The following is a 19,193-nucleotide window of genomic DNA, read 5'->3' on the forward strand; positions in this document are numbered from 1 at the left end:
CGCCTCGCTCTCCTCGCTGTTGACCGTGGGACAAGAGCATCCTAATTTAAATAATTTAGTATGTCCAAGTAAACAAACAAATAAACAAACACGCAGGCGGGCAGGCCCCATTGGCCATGTGCTGGCAGGAGTACACTGATGAACTGTGGGAGGTTGCCTGGGCCTGTGAGACTACTGTTGCCCTGGATATTGACTTCCAGATCTCTCCAGACCCAGATAAGCAAATATTTGGTCACGATGAGTGAAATGATTTGTGCACAATGTTAACAGGCCCCATGTGAGTCAAGGACCCCCCCCCCCCCCCCAAGTCACCCTCGGAGGAGAGGAGGGTAGAGAAAGAGAGTAATGAGAGTGACAAAGAGAGATGGAACTCCCTAATGCAACCACAAAAGGAAGATGGGGACACCCAGCAGAGGGAGCGATAACACGCTGGACATAGCTGAGGATTCTCAGAGGTGGGTAGGAATGTCCCAATTAGTGGAGGCGGAAGGGGTTGAAACAAACTCTTGAATAAACAATCATTATGCATTTGTTGACACAGGAAATGCCAATATTAGCTCGGCACACTCCAGAAGAACATGCGTCCTGGGAACATGGGAAGATGTCTCAACTGTTGCTCCACTCCTGGGGTTCTTGTCAGTACGATAGGGCAACAGAACATTTCACAGTGCAAAATAACTATAAACGGTCAAACCTGTGCCGGCAGGTCAGCACTGGGAGAGGATTAACCAGGGGAATACTGCACAACCTGTACAAATGACACATTAACTCCAAAATGTTCAAGAAGAGCTACTAGAGAGGGCTCCCTTAGTGAACAGAGCGCTCCAACAGCATGATTGGTTGTAGCACCGTAGCTTAACAAGCCCATTTTCCATTGCAGACAAAATAACCACTAAAAATGGTGCTGACAGTCACAACAGGAAATTATGCAAACCTCTCTACATTTTTGTTCTGTCAGGCAGAGCCCCATGTGTCCATTAGGTCAACTCAAGTTCTGCGAAGAGAAACCAGAGCCATCTTCAACCTTGGCTTGCAGTATTAAACCCACAGCCTGAGGTAGGTAGGGAGGTTAATGTGGGGAAGCAAGCAACTCACTACCACTGCTATCTGATTCACTGATTCACACGAATTAGTCCGTGTTCTCTCAACACCGTCAGTCTCAGGAAAATGTTATGAACTCACCATCTCCAGCCCCTGGGGAAACGCTGTGCCCTCCCAGTCCTTTTTGGGGAAGCGCTGGATGATCTTCCCACATCCTTCTCCTGCACCTGGAAACCAAACAATGGCAATCAATGGCAGGGAAAACCCGGCATGGTACTGATCTGATGTCAATGTGTCCTCTACCTAAGGAGTACCCTGAATTACATGATCTACAATATTATGGAATTCATCTATAACAGCGCTCCAGGACCTATACCACCCACAGGAAGAGGGAAGATCCTCTAGTTAACAGACAGATGCATTGTGTGCGGTGAATGATGCATGGGTCAAGGTAATGTTCTGTGGAATGGACACTGTACACAAAAGAAGTCAGCTTTTCACATTGTTAAAAGGACATACTGGTTGTGAATGGACCTAATAAAAGTATTTTTCCAAACACTAGAGGTGAAGGGGGCATTCGAGGACACACAAATCATTGATGTATGATCCCATTTCCAGACTTCCTAATTGGCACAATCGGTTTGGAGCATTCTTACAGGTCCACTGTGATGATTCTCCTTACATTTTCCATCTTTCTCTTCATTCTGTGGGAACACTTTGAGCACAACTTACAAGAGGAAAGCACAGATGAGTAGCACTACAGGGTCATAACGGCAGAGCATTCATCCTGTGCTTCTCCAGAGGTACTATGTGAGGGATTGTGTTGCTCCTGAGTGCTAACAAATAACCCAAGATTGCCATGTTAAAGGGATACTTCTGGATTTTGGCAATAATGCCCTTTATCTACTTCCTCAGAGTCAGATGAACCCTTGGATACCATTTTTATACTTCTCTGTGTCCAGTATGAAGGAAGTTAGAGGTAGTTTTTCGAGCCAATGCTCAATAGCGTTAGCGCAATGACCGGAAGTCTACGGGTATCTGCTAGCATGCACATAGAGACATATAAAATGGTATCCACGAGTTGGTATTCGACTCCGGGTGAGTAGATATAAGGCCTCATTGCGAAAATCCCACAGTATACCTTTAAGTGTAAATGGTGAAGCAATCCTACAAGCCAATTGCCAACCCACTCTAAGGGGAAGACAAACAGATAGGCTAAGTTTGTTTCCATATTATTTGCATCTGCACTAGCAGATGCTGAAATAAATGAATAGGCATATTTCCAAATCAGTGAGCATGAGTCAAAGCCCTAATGTAGCCAAGTCGCCATTGAAAAATGCTCCATTCAAATCAAACTTGAGAGCATCCAGAACTAATGTGCAGGGTGTGTAAATGAGTTAATTGACAGTGAAATTGAATTCAAATGTGACATTACCATCGACGCAAGAAACAAACACGAATAGAGGTTAAAAGAATGAAGGCAAAATGCATCAACAGATCTGGAATCAGTCATGACCAATAAATAAATTACAGGGTTGGATTAAATCAAGATGTTTCACCGAGAATGTGGTCAAAGATTAAGTGCGAGAAAATGAACCCGGACAGCTAACACAAAGCAAATTCCAGAAGTGGGGAGGCCATCCATTTGGGAGTGATCCACTCTGACAGCATGATTCAGTGAGATGAGGATGAGCAGCGAAAAAAGGAAGGGAGAGAGCACCCTCCTCCTCCTCCTGCACAACATATCTGTCAGGTAGGTCACCAATCAGACAGCTCAGGGAAATATCAGCAAACAAGAGGTCAGATCAATAGATTGTGGTGGCACAGAGAGATGCAATACACGGCTGATCTGCTGAACACTGTCATCCCTTTATTATCAGTTCAGTATTCAATGCATGGACTGCACAGATTCAAAGTGTTGTCTGGTCTAATTTAAGAGCCAACTTATTATGAAAAAGAACACAGGGTCACTGTCACATATGGCTGACTTACAATTGTTTTAGGGAATTTCTTTAACAAATTGGATGTAATTACTCGTCAACAAAATGTAATGAGTTACAACAGACTGCAATCTATTTAAGGAGGTGATTGAAGAGGACTTGAAAGAACAATCTGGAAAGTTAAGAAATGGAAAAATAACTTAATTAAGAAACTTAAAAGAATAACTTTCTTCGGCATGCCAAGAACAGCATCTAGAAATGCTTTCCTTTCCAACGTGCCATTTGTCAAAGTATTGTCTGACACAATGACATCATTTACATGTTATTTTAAGCTCTCAGTCACGCATTCATTTAGCACACAGTTTTCCTTCCATCACTGTTGAGAAGAAACCCATCAATTGAACTCCGGTGCATCCTGTTTCCATTGATCATCCTTGTGATGTTTCTACAACTTGATTGGAGTCCATCTGTTGTAAATTCAATTGATTGGACATGATTTGGAAAGTCACACACCTGTCTATATAAGGTCCCACAGTTGACAGTGCATGTCAGAGCAAAAACCAAGCCCTGAGGTTGAAGGAATTGTCTGTAGAGCTCCAAGACAGGATTGTGTCCAGGCACAGATCTGGGGAAGGGTACCAAAATAAAAAAACAGTTTTGCTTTTTCATTATGGGGTATTGTGTGTAGATTGATACAGGCATTTTAGAATAGGTCTGTAACCTAACAAAATGTGGAAAAAGTCGAGGGGTCTGAATACTTTCCGAAGGCACTGTAAATACATTTGTGCACCAAATTTGAGAGAAATAAGCTTTTTGTGCGTATGGAGAGTTTTGAGATGTTTAATTTCAGCTCATTTTACATGTTGCGTTTTATATTTGTGTTCAGTATAATTCAACGGTGTTCAGTACAGTACACAACGTTACACTTCCCCTATGCTAAATCCTTCTTCTTTGTGTTTCCTGATTCTGCCTCTTCGATCCTACACTCTTCCATTTCAGCATCCTATGACTCACCTTTCATTCCGGCCGGCTCCGCCCTCCCCTCCTGCTCCGTGGCTGAGTGACTCATTGCGAGCTTTCAGAACAGGACTGCGGGCAGCTGAGCGAAAATGGAGGAAAACTAAACTTGGAGGACCTATCATCCTTTCACTCCCTCCTCTCTAATTTCTCTTCCACTGTATCTGCTGCTAAAGACACTTTCTAGCGTTACATTTCAGGCTTCTGCCTCTAACCCTAGGAAACTCTTTTCCCACCTTCTCCCTCCACCCCTCCCCCTGGACGACTTTGTCAACCATTCTCCCCGTTCTCTCCAAATGACATCCTGCAACTAGTGAGATCTGGCCGGCCAACAACCTGCCCGCTCGACGCCTCCTTCCTTTTCCAGACCAGCTTTGGAGACCTTCCTCACTTCCTTCATCAACTCATACCTGACCTGAGTCCCCTTTGACTTTAAAATGGCCCGAGATGCTCCCCTCCTCAAAAAAGATCTATAGTCAAAAACTATAGACCTGTATTCCTTCTTTCTTTACTTTCCAAAACACCTGAGCGTGCCGTTTCTGACCAACTTTCTCGTTGTCGCTCTCAGAACGATCTTCTTGACCCTAACCAGTCAACCTTCAAGACGGGTCACTCAACCGAGACTGCTCTCATCTGTGTCACGGAGGCTCTCATCACTGCCAAAGCTGACTGTCTCTCCTCTGTTCTCATCCTCCTAGATCTATCCGCTGCTTTTGAGAAGTGAACCATCAGATCCTCCTCTCCACCCTCTCACACTCCTGGATTGCATCCTATCTGGCAGGCCGCTCCTTCCAGGTGACGTGGAGAGGATCTGTGTCTGCACCATGTAATCTCACTACTGGTATCCAGAGGGCTCAGTTCCAGGCCCTCTCTTTTCTACATACGCCAAGTCACTCAGTTCCGTCATATCCTCACATGGTCTTTCCTATCATGGTTATGTGGATGACCCAACTACTCCCCCCCCCCCTCCCTTATGACACCCAGGTGGCGACACGCATCTCTGCATTTGTGGCAGATATCTCAACTTGGATGTCGGCCAACCACCTAAAGACAGAACTGTTCTTCCTCCCGGGAAAGGCCTGCCTGCTCAAAGACCTCTCCATCACGGTTGACAACTTCACAGTCGCCCTCCCAGAGGGCAAAGAACCTTGGCGTGACCCTTCACAACACCCTGTTGTTCTCCGCGAATATCAAAGCAGTGACCCGCTCCTGCAGGTTCATGATCTACAACATCCATACAGTACAAACGCACCTCACACAGGAAGTTGCGCAGGTTGAAATCCAGGCACTTGTTCTCTCCCGTCTGGACTACTGCAACTCGCTGTTGGCTGGACTCCCCGCTTACGCCATCAAATCCCTGCAACTTATCCAGAACACTGCAGCCTGCCTGGTTTTCAACCTTCAAGTTCTCTCATGTCACCCCCCACTCCTCCGCACACTCCACTGACTTCCAGTCAAAGCTGCAATCCACTACAAGACCATGGTACTTACCTACGGAACAGCAAGAGGAACTGCCCCTCCCTACCTTCAGGCTGTGCTCAAACCCTACACTCCAACCAGAGTACTCCGTTCTGCCACATCAGGTCTCTTGGCCCTCCAACCCCTACAGGACGGCAGCTCCCACTCAGCCCAGTCCAAGAACTTCTCTGTCCTGGCACAATGGTGGAACTAGCTTTCCCCTGATGCTAGGAGAGCAGAGTCCTTCCCTGCACATCTTCCGAAAACATCTGAAACCCTACCTCAATCAGCATCTTAAATAATCCTCCTCCCCACCTCGACCCCCCCTTGAAAAAAATCTAACCAGCACTTGCACTTGACCCCCCCTTCTTCTAGCTCTGACTCTACTAATAGCTATGTTGAGGAAAAATGTACTTTTTATGCCTGTGACGTGGTAGGCCCACCTAGATATCTTAAGATGAATGCACTAACTAAGTCGCTCTGGATAAGAGCGTCTGCTAAATGACTAAAATGTCAAATGTAGTAGCATCCTACCTTTGAGTAGCTTTAAACAGAGTAACCTCACTGACACCTGTTGACGTGTAAGAGTGACATTAAGAGAATTTGCTGACAAGACGGTCTACTGTATATCATGGCACAGTTTCCTTCAAAATAGACAGATCTCTTTCCACAAAACACTTTTTATCCCCACATTGACGTCGATTCTGCTTCCTGTAAACATGTCAGCCAACTGGAGGGCGGCAATGCCGAGTGTTTTCTCTCCAGATCTTAAAAAAAACTAACAGCAGAGAAGTTTCAGGAAACTGCTGGCTCACAGAACACGCTAATGGCTATGTTGGTCACTGAAATTGTAACCAGCAGTAAAACACTGTCACTAAACCTCTTATTACAAGAAAAATAAAATGACAGCCTAGCATTTTCTCTTACAGTACCTGAAGTACCATGAAGACTAGGCCTAAACTACTGTCTAAAACACACATCTTAAGTACCATAGTCTGTTGTGGAGCAGCGGTCCATGAGTCAGGCAGGTCATGTAGAGGGGAGAGAGCAGGAATCTAATAGGAGGGACTCAAGCCAGCTGCCCCTTAATACGCTGACCTCTGTCAGGGCTTTGGAGACAGGAGGGGGAGTTAATCTTCATGAGGGTTCTGGGCCTGTGTGGTGGGCAGAGTAGGGCCCTGAGGAGCCCGTCCCCTGTCCTGACCATGACATCGCATCAAGTGTCTGCAGTATGTGCCCCTTCCCTGATTGAGATCACATGCTTAGAATTTTTCAGCATTCCAAGCTCTACTTTCTACTCAAGGATGACAATAAATTACAGAATTCCTGACATTCAGTGAGGCTGCACTCTGTAAACAATTAAAAACAGTCCACACTGTCAGATATTACCCCCTAGACAACAATAAAGCAGCCAGACGGCTGTGTTTAATACAAGACAGGCCAGCCTAGAACAGGAACATGCTAATTTCAGGATCCTCTTGTAATAACAGACAGAGAGGAATTCCAAACAACTGGTAGATTTTCCACTCTCTTTTCACATTGTAAACCTGCTTGGGGGTCATGACAAAAAATAAACAAGTGACTAACATTTAGTTTAGTTTATAGAAGTGCCGAATATTGATCACTTTCTGAAGACCAAGTTCTTGGTCTGTTTAGTAATACCATGGGCCCAATCACTAGCCTACATGGAATTCACTCCATGTTTAACAAGGGTTGCAAAAAATTACTCAGTTTGTAGGACAGGCTTTGTCAAACAACATGATTCTGGCGCTGAAAGTGTTGATAGAACAGGGCCCTGAACTAACAGTAGCAATAAACAAGTTATTTAGGCCTGTGCCTAGTGTCTGAGACCACTTGATAAATCAATATTTTTCTTTTTTACATTAACAAAATATGTTATGTAGTATAAAAAGGTTAAAAGATATATTATTCAAAAATCTTGTAAAACTTACAGGCACAAAGCAAATGTCAAACCCACAGAGCCAAACTGTAAAATAAACCATTAAACAATGTTTTTCCCGAATACTCCACATAGGTCTCCTGTGTGTCCTAAAAGCCTGTTTTTAGTAGACTCAAGTGTTAATGAGTTGGCCAGGGTATTTCCACAGTAGAGTAATGACCAGAATAAGATAGAGGTTATCACTGGGTCTGCTGAGTGTTTACTACACATAGCCTGTTAGTGCAACACACGTTACCAGAGCTGGAGGTTCCTGCTGCATGCATTCCACAGCTAAAACTCATTTTTACAATTTTGGCCTGTAGTAAGACACAGAAAATGTGACTGTAGAGCAAATTTGGAACAAGAGACAAGTGTGCTGAGAGTAAGATGAGCAAATATTTGCATACACTTGCATCACAACAGCTTCAATAAAAACATGCTCAAATGAAAAACACCCAAAGAGACAAAAAAATAAAAAATAGAGGGCAAAGACAATGCCCTAGACATTCATCATTGACAGATTCTGTATCCAAAACAACCACAGGATGGTCGTTGGTGTCTCTTGCTATACTCGCACTTGAATAGCACAGGTGTTTCTTCGACTAGGAAAAGGTTAATCCATCTTCCTGGCCTTTGTCTTCCAGCAGAGCTGCTCCAGAAATCAGCTCTAGGAGGCCTGGGCAGGCCCGAGGCCGACTGCTAGCTTCCAGCTCTCGTCATCTCCACGTCAGCTCCTAACCTGCATCTGGCCCAGTGTGTGGACAGGTATGCCGGTCGGTCGTGGACAGGTTGGCAGGTGCTGCTAACTCTGTTTTCCTCCGTTCCACAAGAAGGGTTTTATTAAAATCCCCCACTGCTGCTCCACGTACTGAAACCCAGTTAGTGCCTAATGCTGTTTTTTAAGCTAGAGTTATTACGTAAAGCCCCTCATCACTCCAACAATCTGTCCAAAAGCTTTCCACCACCCCCATCCTAGAACTAAACACACTGGACTGGACGTTCCAAAGTGAAGATACGCAAAGGAATATGCCGTGGTTTGCATGGGAAAGGGTATCAAAGATGATCAAATTAATGATGTCATAGAGATCCAATTCCAGGAAGCATTCCAGTGTCTGAAAGCAGCTGCAGAACTAGGAAAATATTTGGAATGATAAGGCATCAGGGCATCACAGGAAAAGATGGACCAAAATGCACATCAACCATCAAAATAATATGGGTCAAATGAATTAAGAGCCGTGGAAGGTTAACCATACAGCTACTGACGTACCTAGCACACATCATTTGTGAACTTGTCCTTTATGGATGACATGTGGTGGCCATAACATTTGCCTAAGTAAGTGGTTTTGTTTGAGTTTCATTTCCCTAAAAGAGCAAGGCATAAGAATAAGAATAAAAGGTTTCATTGAGTTCAAACCTCTGGCATCCAATGCAACTAGTCCATAGCTATGATCTTTATGGGAACATTGACAGATATCTGATCACAGAGATTAGGCAGTTACTGATTAGGGAGTGGGACTTGCCATGGCTTCCTTTGCAATCCTTACTACAGTACCACGCGTGTGACAATCAGCATCCTACTATTCCTTTTCCATCATACAATACGCAAATGCTTTTCCTAACTGATTACTTGACTTACATAAGTACTTGACTGGAATGTTTATCTTTATGGAAAACAGAATCCCCACCTGGATAGCTGCTCTGAAGCAGTGTAGTCGGTGGTTTCCCTGGAAAAGCTTTGGCTATCACCCCTCCTGCACTCTCCACTCTCTGATGAAGAAAGGAAGGAACTCCTACATTGTGGGCCAGGATGCCTCACCACAAAGCGCAAAACCAAAATGGAAGCTGCCCAAAGTGCATCAGCCAATCAATGGAGGCAACAAATCCCTGGTGTTCAATAACATAGGATACATTTCCACATCTGACATCTTGTAAATTCTACAACCACCACAACCTGAGTATCTCTATAGGCCAAAAGCAGAAGTAGAATGAAAGCTACGGACTTACTCTTCTGAATTGGCGCATCACAAATTCCTATAAAATATGATTGAAATAATAGTAGGTAAAGATAGTGTTATGACTAAGGCCTTGCACAAGCTACTAGAACTGTAACAAAAAATTAGGGTTGGCACAATTACTGTATAACTGGTAAATTCATGGGATCACTTGCAATGACTGCCTGGGATACAATCATTTTCATGGTAATGTAGAATGTTCATTCAAATGATGTGGCTCTGGCAATGAAATGTATTTTTTGTAATGTCAGCTGAATCAACAAATCACAGCACATATTGATGGGTAAATTTCCTGCTTTTTCTTCCTGCTTTGCGCCTGTGGGTACACTGGCAATGGCCGCCAGTCTACCCATTAATAATAATAATAATAATAATAATCTATTCAACTTTTATAGCATTATTCATTCAAATAAAAAATCTAAGCGCTTAAAGCAACAACAAAAAATGACTCATTTAGAAAAACAACATTCATGAGAAGGGTGGCCACGAGAGGGTAAGGAAAATTAATAGCTTGAGGGGTCATCGGAGGAAGGTGGTCTTAAGGGGGAGAGCAAGCAAAGCTGGTCTGTGTCATCAAGGTGTCTTGCTGTCCCTGCCGTCTGTGTGGCTTCTCCATTGCAGGACTCAGATGATGTTTGAGCTCAGCCACTGCAGTTCATGGACTCCAGATTAGGTGTAGCTAGCTACTCCTTCACTCCTACCAAAATTAAGCTACAGGAGTCACGTGGCACCCAACACCTCTGCTGTGACGTCTTGCTTTCGAGGCTTCTCCATTCTCAACCTCCGGACACTGGCAGGCATTCGAATCAAAACAATAGCCAGCTATCATTAGCAAGCCAAACAAATTACTTGCCAGCTTCAGTCTTGAAAGTCTGTGGTGGAATCTAATCATATTAGTTAGCTATATTCCTTCTTAAGCAAAAAGTTTGCGCTGACTCAGTACATGTATTAGCTAGTTAGCCGCTAATCTCTAGTTAGCTAGCTAACAAGATTTAGACTAAATGCTAAATGACAAACTAGCTGTTTGCAGATGTAAGAAACAAACTAATAGTGTAATTACAGAACGCTAGTGGAATTATATTAAGAAGCAAAGTGAAAACAGCATGGTTGTCATCAACATTGTTGCATGTGCTGCATTGACCATGCAGACTGAACGCAAGTGTCTCGTGGTCCAGGAACAACAAACAGGGCGGGGCTAAATCTGTGTGGAAAGTGGCATCGAGAGAGCGGAGAGAGATGACTCAAGTAGCGAAGTAAACGGAAAGGCTCCAAGATGGCAGCTTGAACGCACGCTTCCTACCGAGTTCTGTATAACAACTTTTGAAAGATAGTGAAGTGTATTATTTTGAACTAATACTTTGCTTGCTAAAAACACCAGGTTATTGATGATTTAAGATTATATTTTCCAAAATGTCACAACGCGCTGACAGAAAGAGAAGTCGTACGGCTAACTCCTCAGCTAGCAATGCTCAGGCATCATCCAATGTTGTTACACAGGAGGCAAATGCTTTGACTGACAACTGCCACAACTATACTGGTCTGACAGACTATGACACTTAATGTGTCAGACGAGGATTTTCCTTCTTTGCCTATAACCTCAAGCAAACCTCCAGCTTCCAAGAAAGGCATGTTTGAACTTGGAGTAATAAGGCACACTCCAGACAATCACACATAGATTTTTGGCTGGTGTCTAAATGTTTTGATGAACAGGGTATTTCTGTTAACTTCCTGGCCACTCCCCTTGCTGATCATAGAGCTATTTATATTGACATTCAACTTTTTATCTCTAATAATGACCTTGGCAGAGCATCCTACTGGAAGCTTAATAGCTCTATATTAAAACATGAGTTGGTCAAGATGGAGATAAACAATTTAATTACACACTTTTGGAACAAAGCTATAAATGACAATTCATACAGTAATAACTGGGAGCTCTTTAAATATGAGGTTGGAAAAAATTTAAGAAAACATGGGAGTATTCGTGCCAAGCCAAAGAAAGCTGAAGAACAAAGTGTAATTTCAAAGATCACCTCTCTTGTTCAAAAGCCTGTTGAAAGTCTCTCAGAGGACAAATCTGTTCTGTTTGAGCTACAACACAAGTTGGATGATATGTATGAACTGAAAGCAGAGAGAGCCTTTGTCAGATCTAGGAAGAAGTGGCTAGAGGAGGGTGAACTAAATTCAGCTTATCTTTTCAGGTTAGAAAAATACCACTCTAAAAATAATACAATTCAACAATTAAATATTAAATGGTCTCATCACAGAGATGAATTTGGGATTATCTAACTTTAGTTGCAACTTCTACAGGAATTGATATAGTTCTAAGTATTGTGAGGTTTCCTCAACTCTTTTTTTTTTTTACTCTGGGGAACACCTTCAAAATAATATGTCTCCTGGGACTGATGGTATATCTGCTGAGTTTTACAAAACTTTCTCTCAACAGTTGGCCCCATTTCTGTTGGAGGTCTTTTCTGAAAGCATTGTAAATAATTCTCTCCCTCACAGTTTGACTCAAGGTCTGATTACATTCCTCCCTAAACCCAAGAAAGACTTGCTTCTACTCGATAATTGGCGTCCAAATCTGTCTGCTCATTAACGACTACAAAATACGAGCCTCTATATTTGCAAAAAGAATGAAGGCAGTAATTGGACTCAATTATAGAAGAGATCAAAATCTGGCTTCATGAGGAATAGACATATATCTAATAATATCTGACTGGTGTTAGACCTTATTGACTATTCTGCTTTAATCTTCGAAGATAGTTTTGTCTTCTTAGACTTTTATAAAGCCTTCGATACAGTGGAACATGAGTTTCTATTTCTCTCCCTTGAGAAATTTGGTTTTGGGGAATCATTTTGTAGAACTATTAAAACTCTTTATATGAAGGCAGTTATAGTCAATGAACTAATCACTGATCATAATCTTGATGTGATTGGCCTGACTGAAACATGGCTTAAGCCTGATGAATTTACTGTGTTAAATGAGGCCTCACCCCCTGGTTACACTAGTGACCATATCCCCCGCGCATCCCGCAAAGGCGGAGGTGTTGCTAACATTTATGTTAGCAAATTTAAATTTACCCCCCAAAAAACAACGACGTTTTCGTCTTTTGAGCTTCTAGTCATGAAATCTATGCAGCCTACTCAATCACTTTTTATAGCTACTGTTTACAGGCCTCCTGGGCCATATACAGCGTTCCTCACTGAGTTCCCTGAATTCCTATCGGACATTGTAGTCACAGCAGATAATATTCACATTTTTGGTGACTTTAATATTCACATGGAAAAGTCCACAGACCCACTCCAAAAGGCTTTCGGAGCCATCATTGACTCAGTGGGTTTTGTCCAACATGTATCTGGACCTACTCACTGCCACAGTCATACTCTGGACCTAGTTTTGTCCCGTGGAATAAATGTTGTGGATCTTAATGTTGTTCCTCATAATCCTGGACTATCGGACCACCATTTTATTACGTTTGCAATCGCAACAAATAATCTGCTCAGACCCCAACCAAGGAGCATCAAAAGTTGTGCAATAAATTCACAGACAACCCAAAGATTCCTTGATGCCCTTCCAGACTCCCTCTGCCTACCCAAGGACATCAGAGGACAAAAATCAGTTAACCACCTAACTGAGGAACTCAATTTAACTTTGTGCAATACCCTAGATGCAGTTGCACCCCTAAAAACATTTGTCATAAGAAACTAGCTCCCTGGTATACAGAAAATACACGAGCTCTGAAGTAAGCTTCCAGAAAATTGGAACGGATATGGCGCCACACCAAACTGGAAGTCTTCCGACTAGCTTGGAAAGACAGTACCGTGCAGTATCGAAGAGCCCTCACTGCTGCTCGATCATCCTATTTTTCCAACTTAATTGAGGAAAATAAGAACAATCCGAAATTTCTTGTTGATACTGTCGCAAAGCTAACTAAAAAGCAGCATTCCCCAAGAGAGGATGGCTTTCACTTCAGCAGTAATAAATTCATGAACTTCTTTGAGGAAAAGATCATGATCCCCTTGGGTTGTGCCGTGGCGGAGATCTTTGTGGGCTATACTCGGGCCTTGTCTCAGGATGGTACGTTTTTGGTTGAAGATATCCCTCTAGTGGTGTGGGGGCTGTGCTTTGGCAAAGTGGGTGGGGTTATATCCTTCCTGTTTGGCCCTGTCCGGGGGTATCTACGGATGGGGCCACAGTGTCTCCTGACCCCTCCTGTCTCAGCCTCCAGTATTTATGCTGCAGTAGTTTGTGTGTCGGGGGGCTAGGGTCAGTCTGTTATATCTGGAGTATTTCTCCTGTCTTATCCGGTGTCCTGTGTGAATTTAAGTATGCTCTCTCTAATTCTCTCTTTCTCTCTCTCTCTCTGAGGACCTGAGCCCTAGGACCATGCCTCAGGACTACCTGGCATGATGACTCCTTGCTGTCCCCAGTCCACCTGGCTGTGCTGCTGCTCCAGTTTCAACTCTTCTGCCTGCAACTATGGAACCCTGACCTGTTCACCGGACGTGCTACCTGTCCCAGACCTGCTGTTTTCAACTCTCTAGAGACAGCAGGAGCGGTAGAGATACTCTCAATGATCGGCTATGAAAAGCCAACTGACATTTACTCTTGAGGTGCTGACTCGTTGCACCCTCGACAACTACTGTGATTATTATTATTTGACCATGCTGGTCATTAATGAACATCTTGGCCATGTTCAGTTATAATCTCCACCCGGCACAGCCAGAAGAGGACTGGCCACCCCTCATAGCCTGGTTCCTCACTAGGTTTCTTCCTAGGTTTTGGCCTTTCTAGGGAGTTATTCCTAGCCACCGTGCTTCTACACCTGCATTGCTTGCTGTTTGGGGTTTTAGGCTGGGTTTCTGTACAGCACTTTGAGATATAAGAAGGGCTATATAAATACATTTGATTTAAATGAAAGCATGGCACTTCTCCTTGATTTAGATTTGAAAAGAGGAATTAGGCAAGGTTGCCCAATTTCGCCTTACCTCTTCCTGCTTGCAACCAAACTTCTTACAAGTTCTGTTAAATCCATTGATCTCTATTGCTGACAAAGATATCATAAGTCCACTTGCAGATGACACAACCCTTTTTTTGTAAGATGCTGACCAGATTCCTAGAGTAGTCTATGTGATAATTATATTTTCCAAGCATCTGGTCTTTGCCTAAACCTTAATAAGTGTGAATTGTTTGCTGTTAAAGACTATGTGATAACCTCTATATGCAATATTCCAGTCAAGGAAAAAGTAATATACCTTGGGATTATCATATCTAAGGAACAACAGGAAAGATGCTCATTAAATTTTATACCTATTATTGAAAAAAACGAAAAGAAGTTGAACCATTGGTTGCAAAGGGATTTATCCTTGAAAGGTTGAGTATTGCTTTCTAAAGCTGAAGGTATCTCCAGACTTACTTGTGCAGCCCAGTCCCTATATCTTGACAACAAAATAGGTAAAGCTTGGTACTGTATATTGTTAACATGGCGGTTGGAAACAAAAATCTAAATTTGGTTTCATCAGACCAAAGGACAGATTTCCACTGGTCTAATGTCCATTGCTCATGTCCCTTGGCCAAAGCAAGTCTCTTATTCATATTGGTGTCCTTTAGTAGTGGTTTCTTTGTAGCAATTCGACCAAGGCCTGATTCACGCAGTCTCCTCTGAACAGTTGATGTTGACATGTCTGTTACTTGAACTCTGTGAAGCATTTATTTGGGCTACAATCTGAGGTGCAGTTAACGCTAATGAACTTATCCTCTGCAGAAGAGGTAACTCGGTCTTCCTTTCCTGTGGCGGTCCTCATGAGAGCCAGTTTCATAATGCTTGATGGTTTTTGTGACTTCACTTGACTGACCTCCATGTCTTAAAGTAATAATGGACTGTTGTTTCGCTTTGCATATTTGAGCCATTTCTTGACATAATATGGACTTGTTTTTTTACCAAATAGGGCCATCTTCTGTATACCACCCCTACCTTGTCACAACACAACTGACTGGCTCAAACGCATTAAGGAAATAAATTCCACTAATGAACTTTTAACAAGGCACACCTGTTAATTGAAATTCATTCCAGGTGACTACCTTATTAAGCTGTTTGAGAGAATGCCAAGAGTGTGCAAAGCTGCCATCAATGCAAAGGGTGGCTACTTTGAAGAATCTCAAATACATTTTGATTTGTTTAACACTTTTTTGGTTACTACATGATTCCATGTGTTATTTCATAGTTTTGATGTCATCACTATTATTCTACAATGTAGAAAATAGTAAAAATAAAGAGAAAAAACCTGGAACGAGTATGTGTCCTAACTTTTGACTGGTACTGTATGTACGTACCGAAGGTACACAAAAGTATGTGGACACACCTTCAAATGAGTGAATTTGGATGTTTCAGCCACACCCGTTGCTGACAGGTGTATAAAATCAAGCACAATCAAATTTATTTATAAAGCCCTTTATACATCAGCCGATGTCACAAAGTGCTGTCCAGAAAACCAGCCTAAAACCACAAACAGCAAGCAATGCAGAAGCACGGTGGCTAGGAAAAACTCCCTAGAAAAGGTCATAACCTATGAAGAGACCTAGAGAGGAACCAGGCTCTGAGGGGTGGCCAGTCCTCTTCTGGCTGTGCCGGGTGGAGATTATAACAGAACATGGCCAAGATGTTCAAACGTTCACTGATGACCAGCAGGGTCAGATAATCACAGTGGTTGTAGAGGGTGCAACAGGTCAACACCTCAGGAGTAGATGTCGGTTGGCTTTTCATAGCCGATCATTCAGAGTTAGAGACAGAAGGTGCGGTAGAGAGAGAGTCCAAAACAGCAGGTCCGGGACAAGGTAGGACGTCCAGTGAGCAGGTCAGGGTTCCATAGCCGCAGGCAGACAGCCATGCAATCTCCATAGACAAACATTGCCAGTAGAATGGCCTTACTGAAGAGCTCAGTGACTTTCAACGTGGCAGCGTCATAGGATGCCACCTTTCCAACAAGTCAGTTCGTGAAATTTCTGCCCTGCTAGAGCTTCCCCGGTCCACTGTAAGTGCTGTTACTGTGAAGTGGAAATGTCTAGGAGCAACAATGCTCACAAGCTCACAGAACGGGACCGCCAATCATCTTGAAAGGGAAAGATGCACATCAAGTACATAAAGATGATGGGACATAGTTTGACATCACCCAAACCTAAACTGTACCTCCAGAGGTTGTACTAGTGCTTTGTTTCCCTGCCAAGTGTTGAAGCGGGTAAAATGTACTCCAAACTGCCTCTGGAAGCAACGTCAGCACAATAACTTTTAGTCAGGAGCTTCATGAAATGGGTTTTCATGGCCGAGCAGCATGCGCAATGGCAAGTGTCGGCTGGAGTGGTGTAAAGCTCACCGCCATTGGGCTCTGGAGCAGTGGAAACATGTTCTCTGGAGTGATGAATCACCCTTCACCATCTGGCAGTCCATTAGACAAATCTGGGTTTGGTGGATGCCAGGAGAACGCTACCTGCACGAATGCATAGTCCCAACTGTAACGTTTGGTGGAGGAGGAATAATGGTCTGGGGCTGTTTTTCATGGTTCGGGATAGGCCCATTAGTTACAGTTAGGGGAAATCTTAACGCTACAGCATACAATGACATTGTAGACAATTCTGTGCTTCCAACTTAAATGGCAACAGTTTGCGGAAGGCCCTTTCCTGTTTCAGCATGACAATGCCGCCGTGCACAAAGCGAGGTCCATACAGAAATGGTTTGTTGAGTTTGGTGTGGAAGAACTTGACTGGCCTGACCTCAACAAACACCTTTGGGATGAATTGAAACACTGACTGCGAGCCAGGCCTAATCGCCCAACATCAATGCGTGACCTGACAAACGCTCGTGGCTGAATGGAAGCAAGTCCCCGCAGCAATGTTCCAACATCTAGTGGAAAGCCTTCCCAGAAGAGTGTAGGCTGTTACAACAGCAAAGGGGGACCAACTCCATCTTAATGATTTTGGAATGAGATGCTTGACGAGCATGTGTTCACATCCTTTTGGTCATGTAGTGTACATTTTCAATAACCCAAAATATTGTATTTTCAGCTGGTGTACAAAACCGAAAGACACAAAAATGAAACTTAAAAACGGGAAACATAGAAATAGCACACATAGAAGTTACCTACCTTCAATGAGAAAGAAATATTATAGATTTGTCAATTATAATTTTTATACTTTTAACTTAAGTATAAGAAATCTTAGGTTTGTCAAATTATATCAAGATCAGGGCTCCAGCTATGCATTTGGATTGCTAAGTTGCAGCTAGATGTCAAGATCAAGCTTCTTGGTTACAGCAGAGACATTCACTCCTCTTCTGGATCAAGATCCCAGTTGCCTAAATTGTTTTGTACGTCATTTTTATTTTTTATTTGTAATAATATTATTTATTTTTGTAGAAATAGCGACCTTGTGCGCACATTCGGTAATGGAGTATATCCCGGTATGGTACAGAAACAGTATGAAAATCTGGATACCGCCCAACCCTAGTGTGTAAGTGAGTGTACATCACCTGGTTGATGCCTAGTGACAGTTGTTTAACAGTCTGCTGGCCTAGTAAAATAAGCAGTTTTTTAGGCTCTCGGTCTTTAACTGCTGCCGTTAGCCATAGCACCGGAGAAAATAAGTATGTTTACCTCTGCCATGTGCAATTACATTACTCTGATCGAGAGTAGATACCAAATTCCTTATTTTAATTACATGTATATATTTCGTCTGTCCGGATATCAGAATTGAAGAAAAAAAATGACATTCGAATAGTAAAATAATTTAAAATGCTTATCCCCACCATCATGGTAACTTAATGAAAGTATAAGACAATCATTTGTGGGGATTTCAACGACAAAAGCATTACACTACAGCAAAAAGGTTCGTGTGACAGGATCCTTCATTTGCGGTCAAACCTCTGCAATGTCAGAAAAGTATTATCGTTACCAATGCTACAGGGTTGTAATAAAAAAAATGTGGACAGTTAAGGAACAATATGTTTTTTAACATACCCCATTACAGTGTGTAGGCCTACAAGTCCTTGGCCAAGTGGATAATCTGGCCTGAGTCACTAGTCATAAAAGCAAAGTGTTTGATGTAATATGCCAACTCTTTTCCTATGTACTTTGAAAACAGCTGGTAAACATTTCCTCTACACCTTTGGATGTCCCTGGTAAAACAGTCAATAACACCCTCCAATGATTCATGATTTCAGCAATAACACCTGTCAACACCTGAGATGCATGTTTTGTACTAACACTACGTTTGACCAACAGGAAACATGGAATGCCAGTCTCTCAAACCATGTGTAAAAATATCCTGTGTGTACGTCTGCAGAGTGGAGCTTTATCTGATAACATACTACTGTACTGTATGCAGCAAAATGTTGATTTAATGTAGGCTACTAGGCTATTATGTCATCCCTGAGTAACTAGAGGAGGACTAATCAAAAGCAATAGCTAGTTCTTATCTCCCATCCTGCAGAAAAAATAACTTTCACCCTAAATAAATAAGTAAAGGATGAGGCGGCTCTAATCTCAGGACAATTTTTTAAGCCGTTGCTTGTTGCCAACACAGTTTAACTGAGGTGTGTGTGTGTGTGTGTGGGTGTGTTAGAAGCTACATTAAAATCTCCCTTTACTTATTGCATGATACAGCCTGGTCCGGAGATTCATTCAATACGGTCCAGGCAACAGCCTGTCTGACACTAACCAATCTCATGATTTTCCCCTAAGTGGATTACAGTATCTGATCCTGACTATTTATCGTATATGGCATCTGTGATATCA

General features: G+C 42.8%; 1 protein-coding gene across 4 annotated transcripts in view; it reads right to left on the bottom strand.

The window, feature by feature from the left end:
• LOC106562098 (myotubularin-related protein 13) overlaps positions 1-19,193 on the bottom strand; it is a 158,551-nt gene that overhangs the window by 124,869 nt on the left and 14,489 nt on the right. For all 4 annotated transcript variants that reach the window (XM_014126678.3, XM_014126677.3, XM_014126676.3 and 1 more), the window contains exon 2: positions 1,183-1,268. In XM_014126678.3, coding sequence (XP_013982153.2) covers positions 1,183-1,268 — 86 coding nt within the window. The remainder of the gene's footprint in view (positions 1-1,182; positions 1,269-19,193) is intronic.

This window comes from Salmo salar, chromosome 11 (assembly GCF_965601325.2).
Source record: "Salmo salar chromosome 11, fSalSal1, whole genome shotgun sequence".
Lineage (NCBI taxonomy): Eukaryota > Metazoa > Chordata > Actinopteri > Salmoniformes > Salmonidae > Salmo > Salmo salar.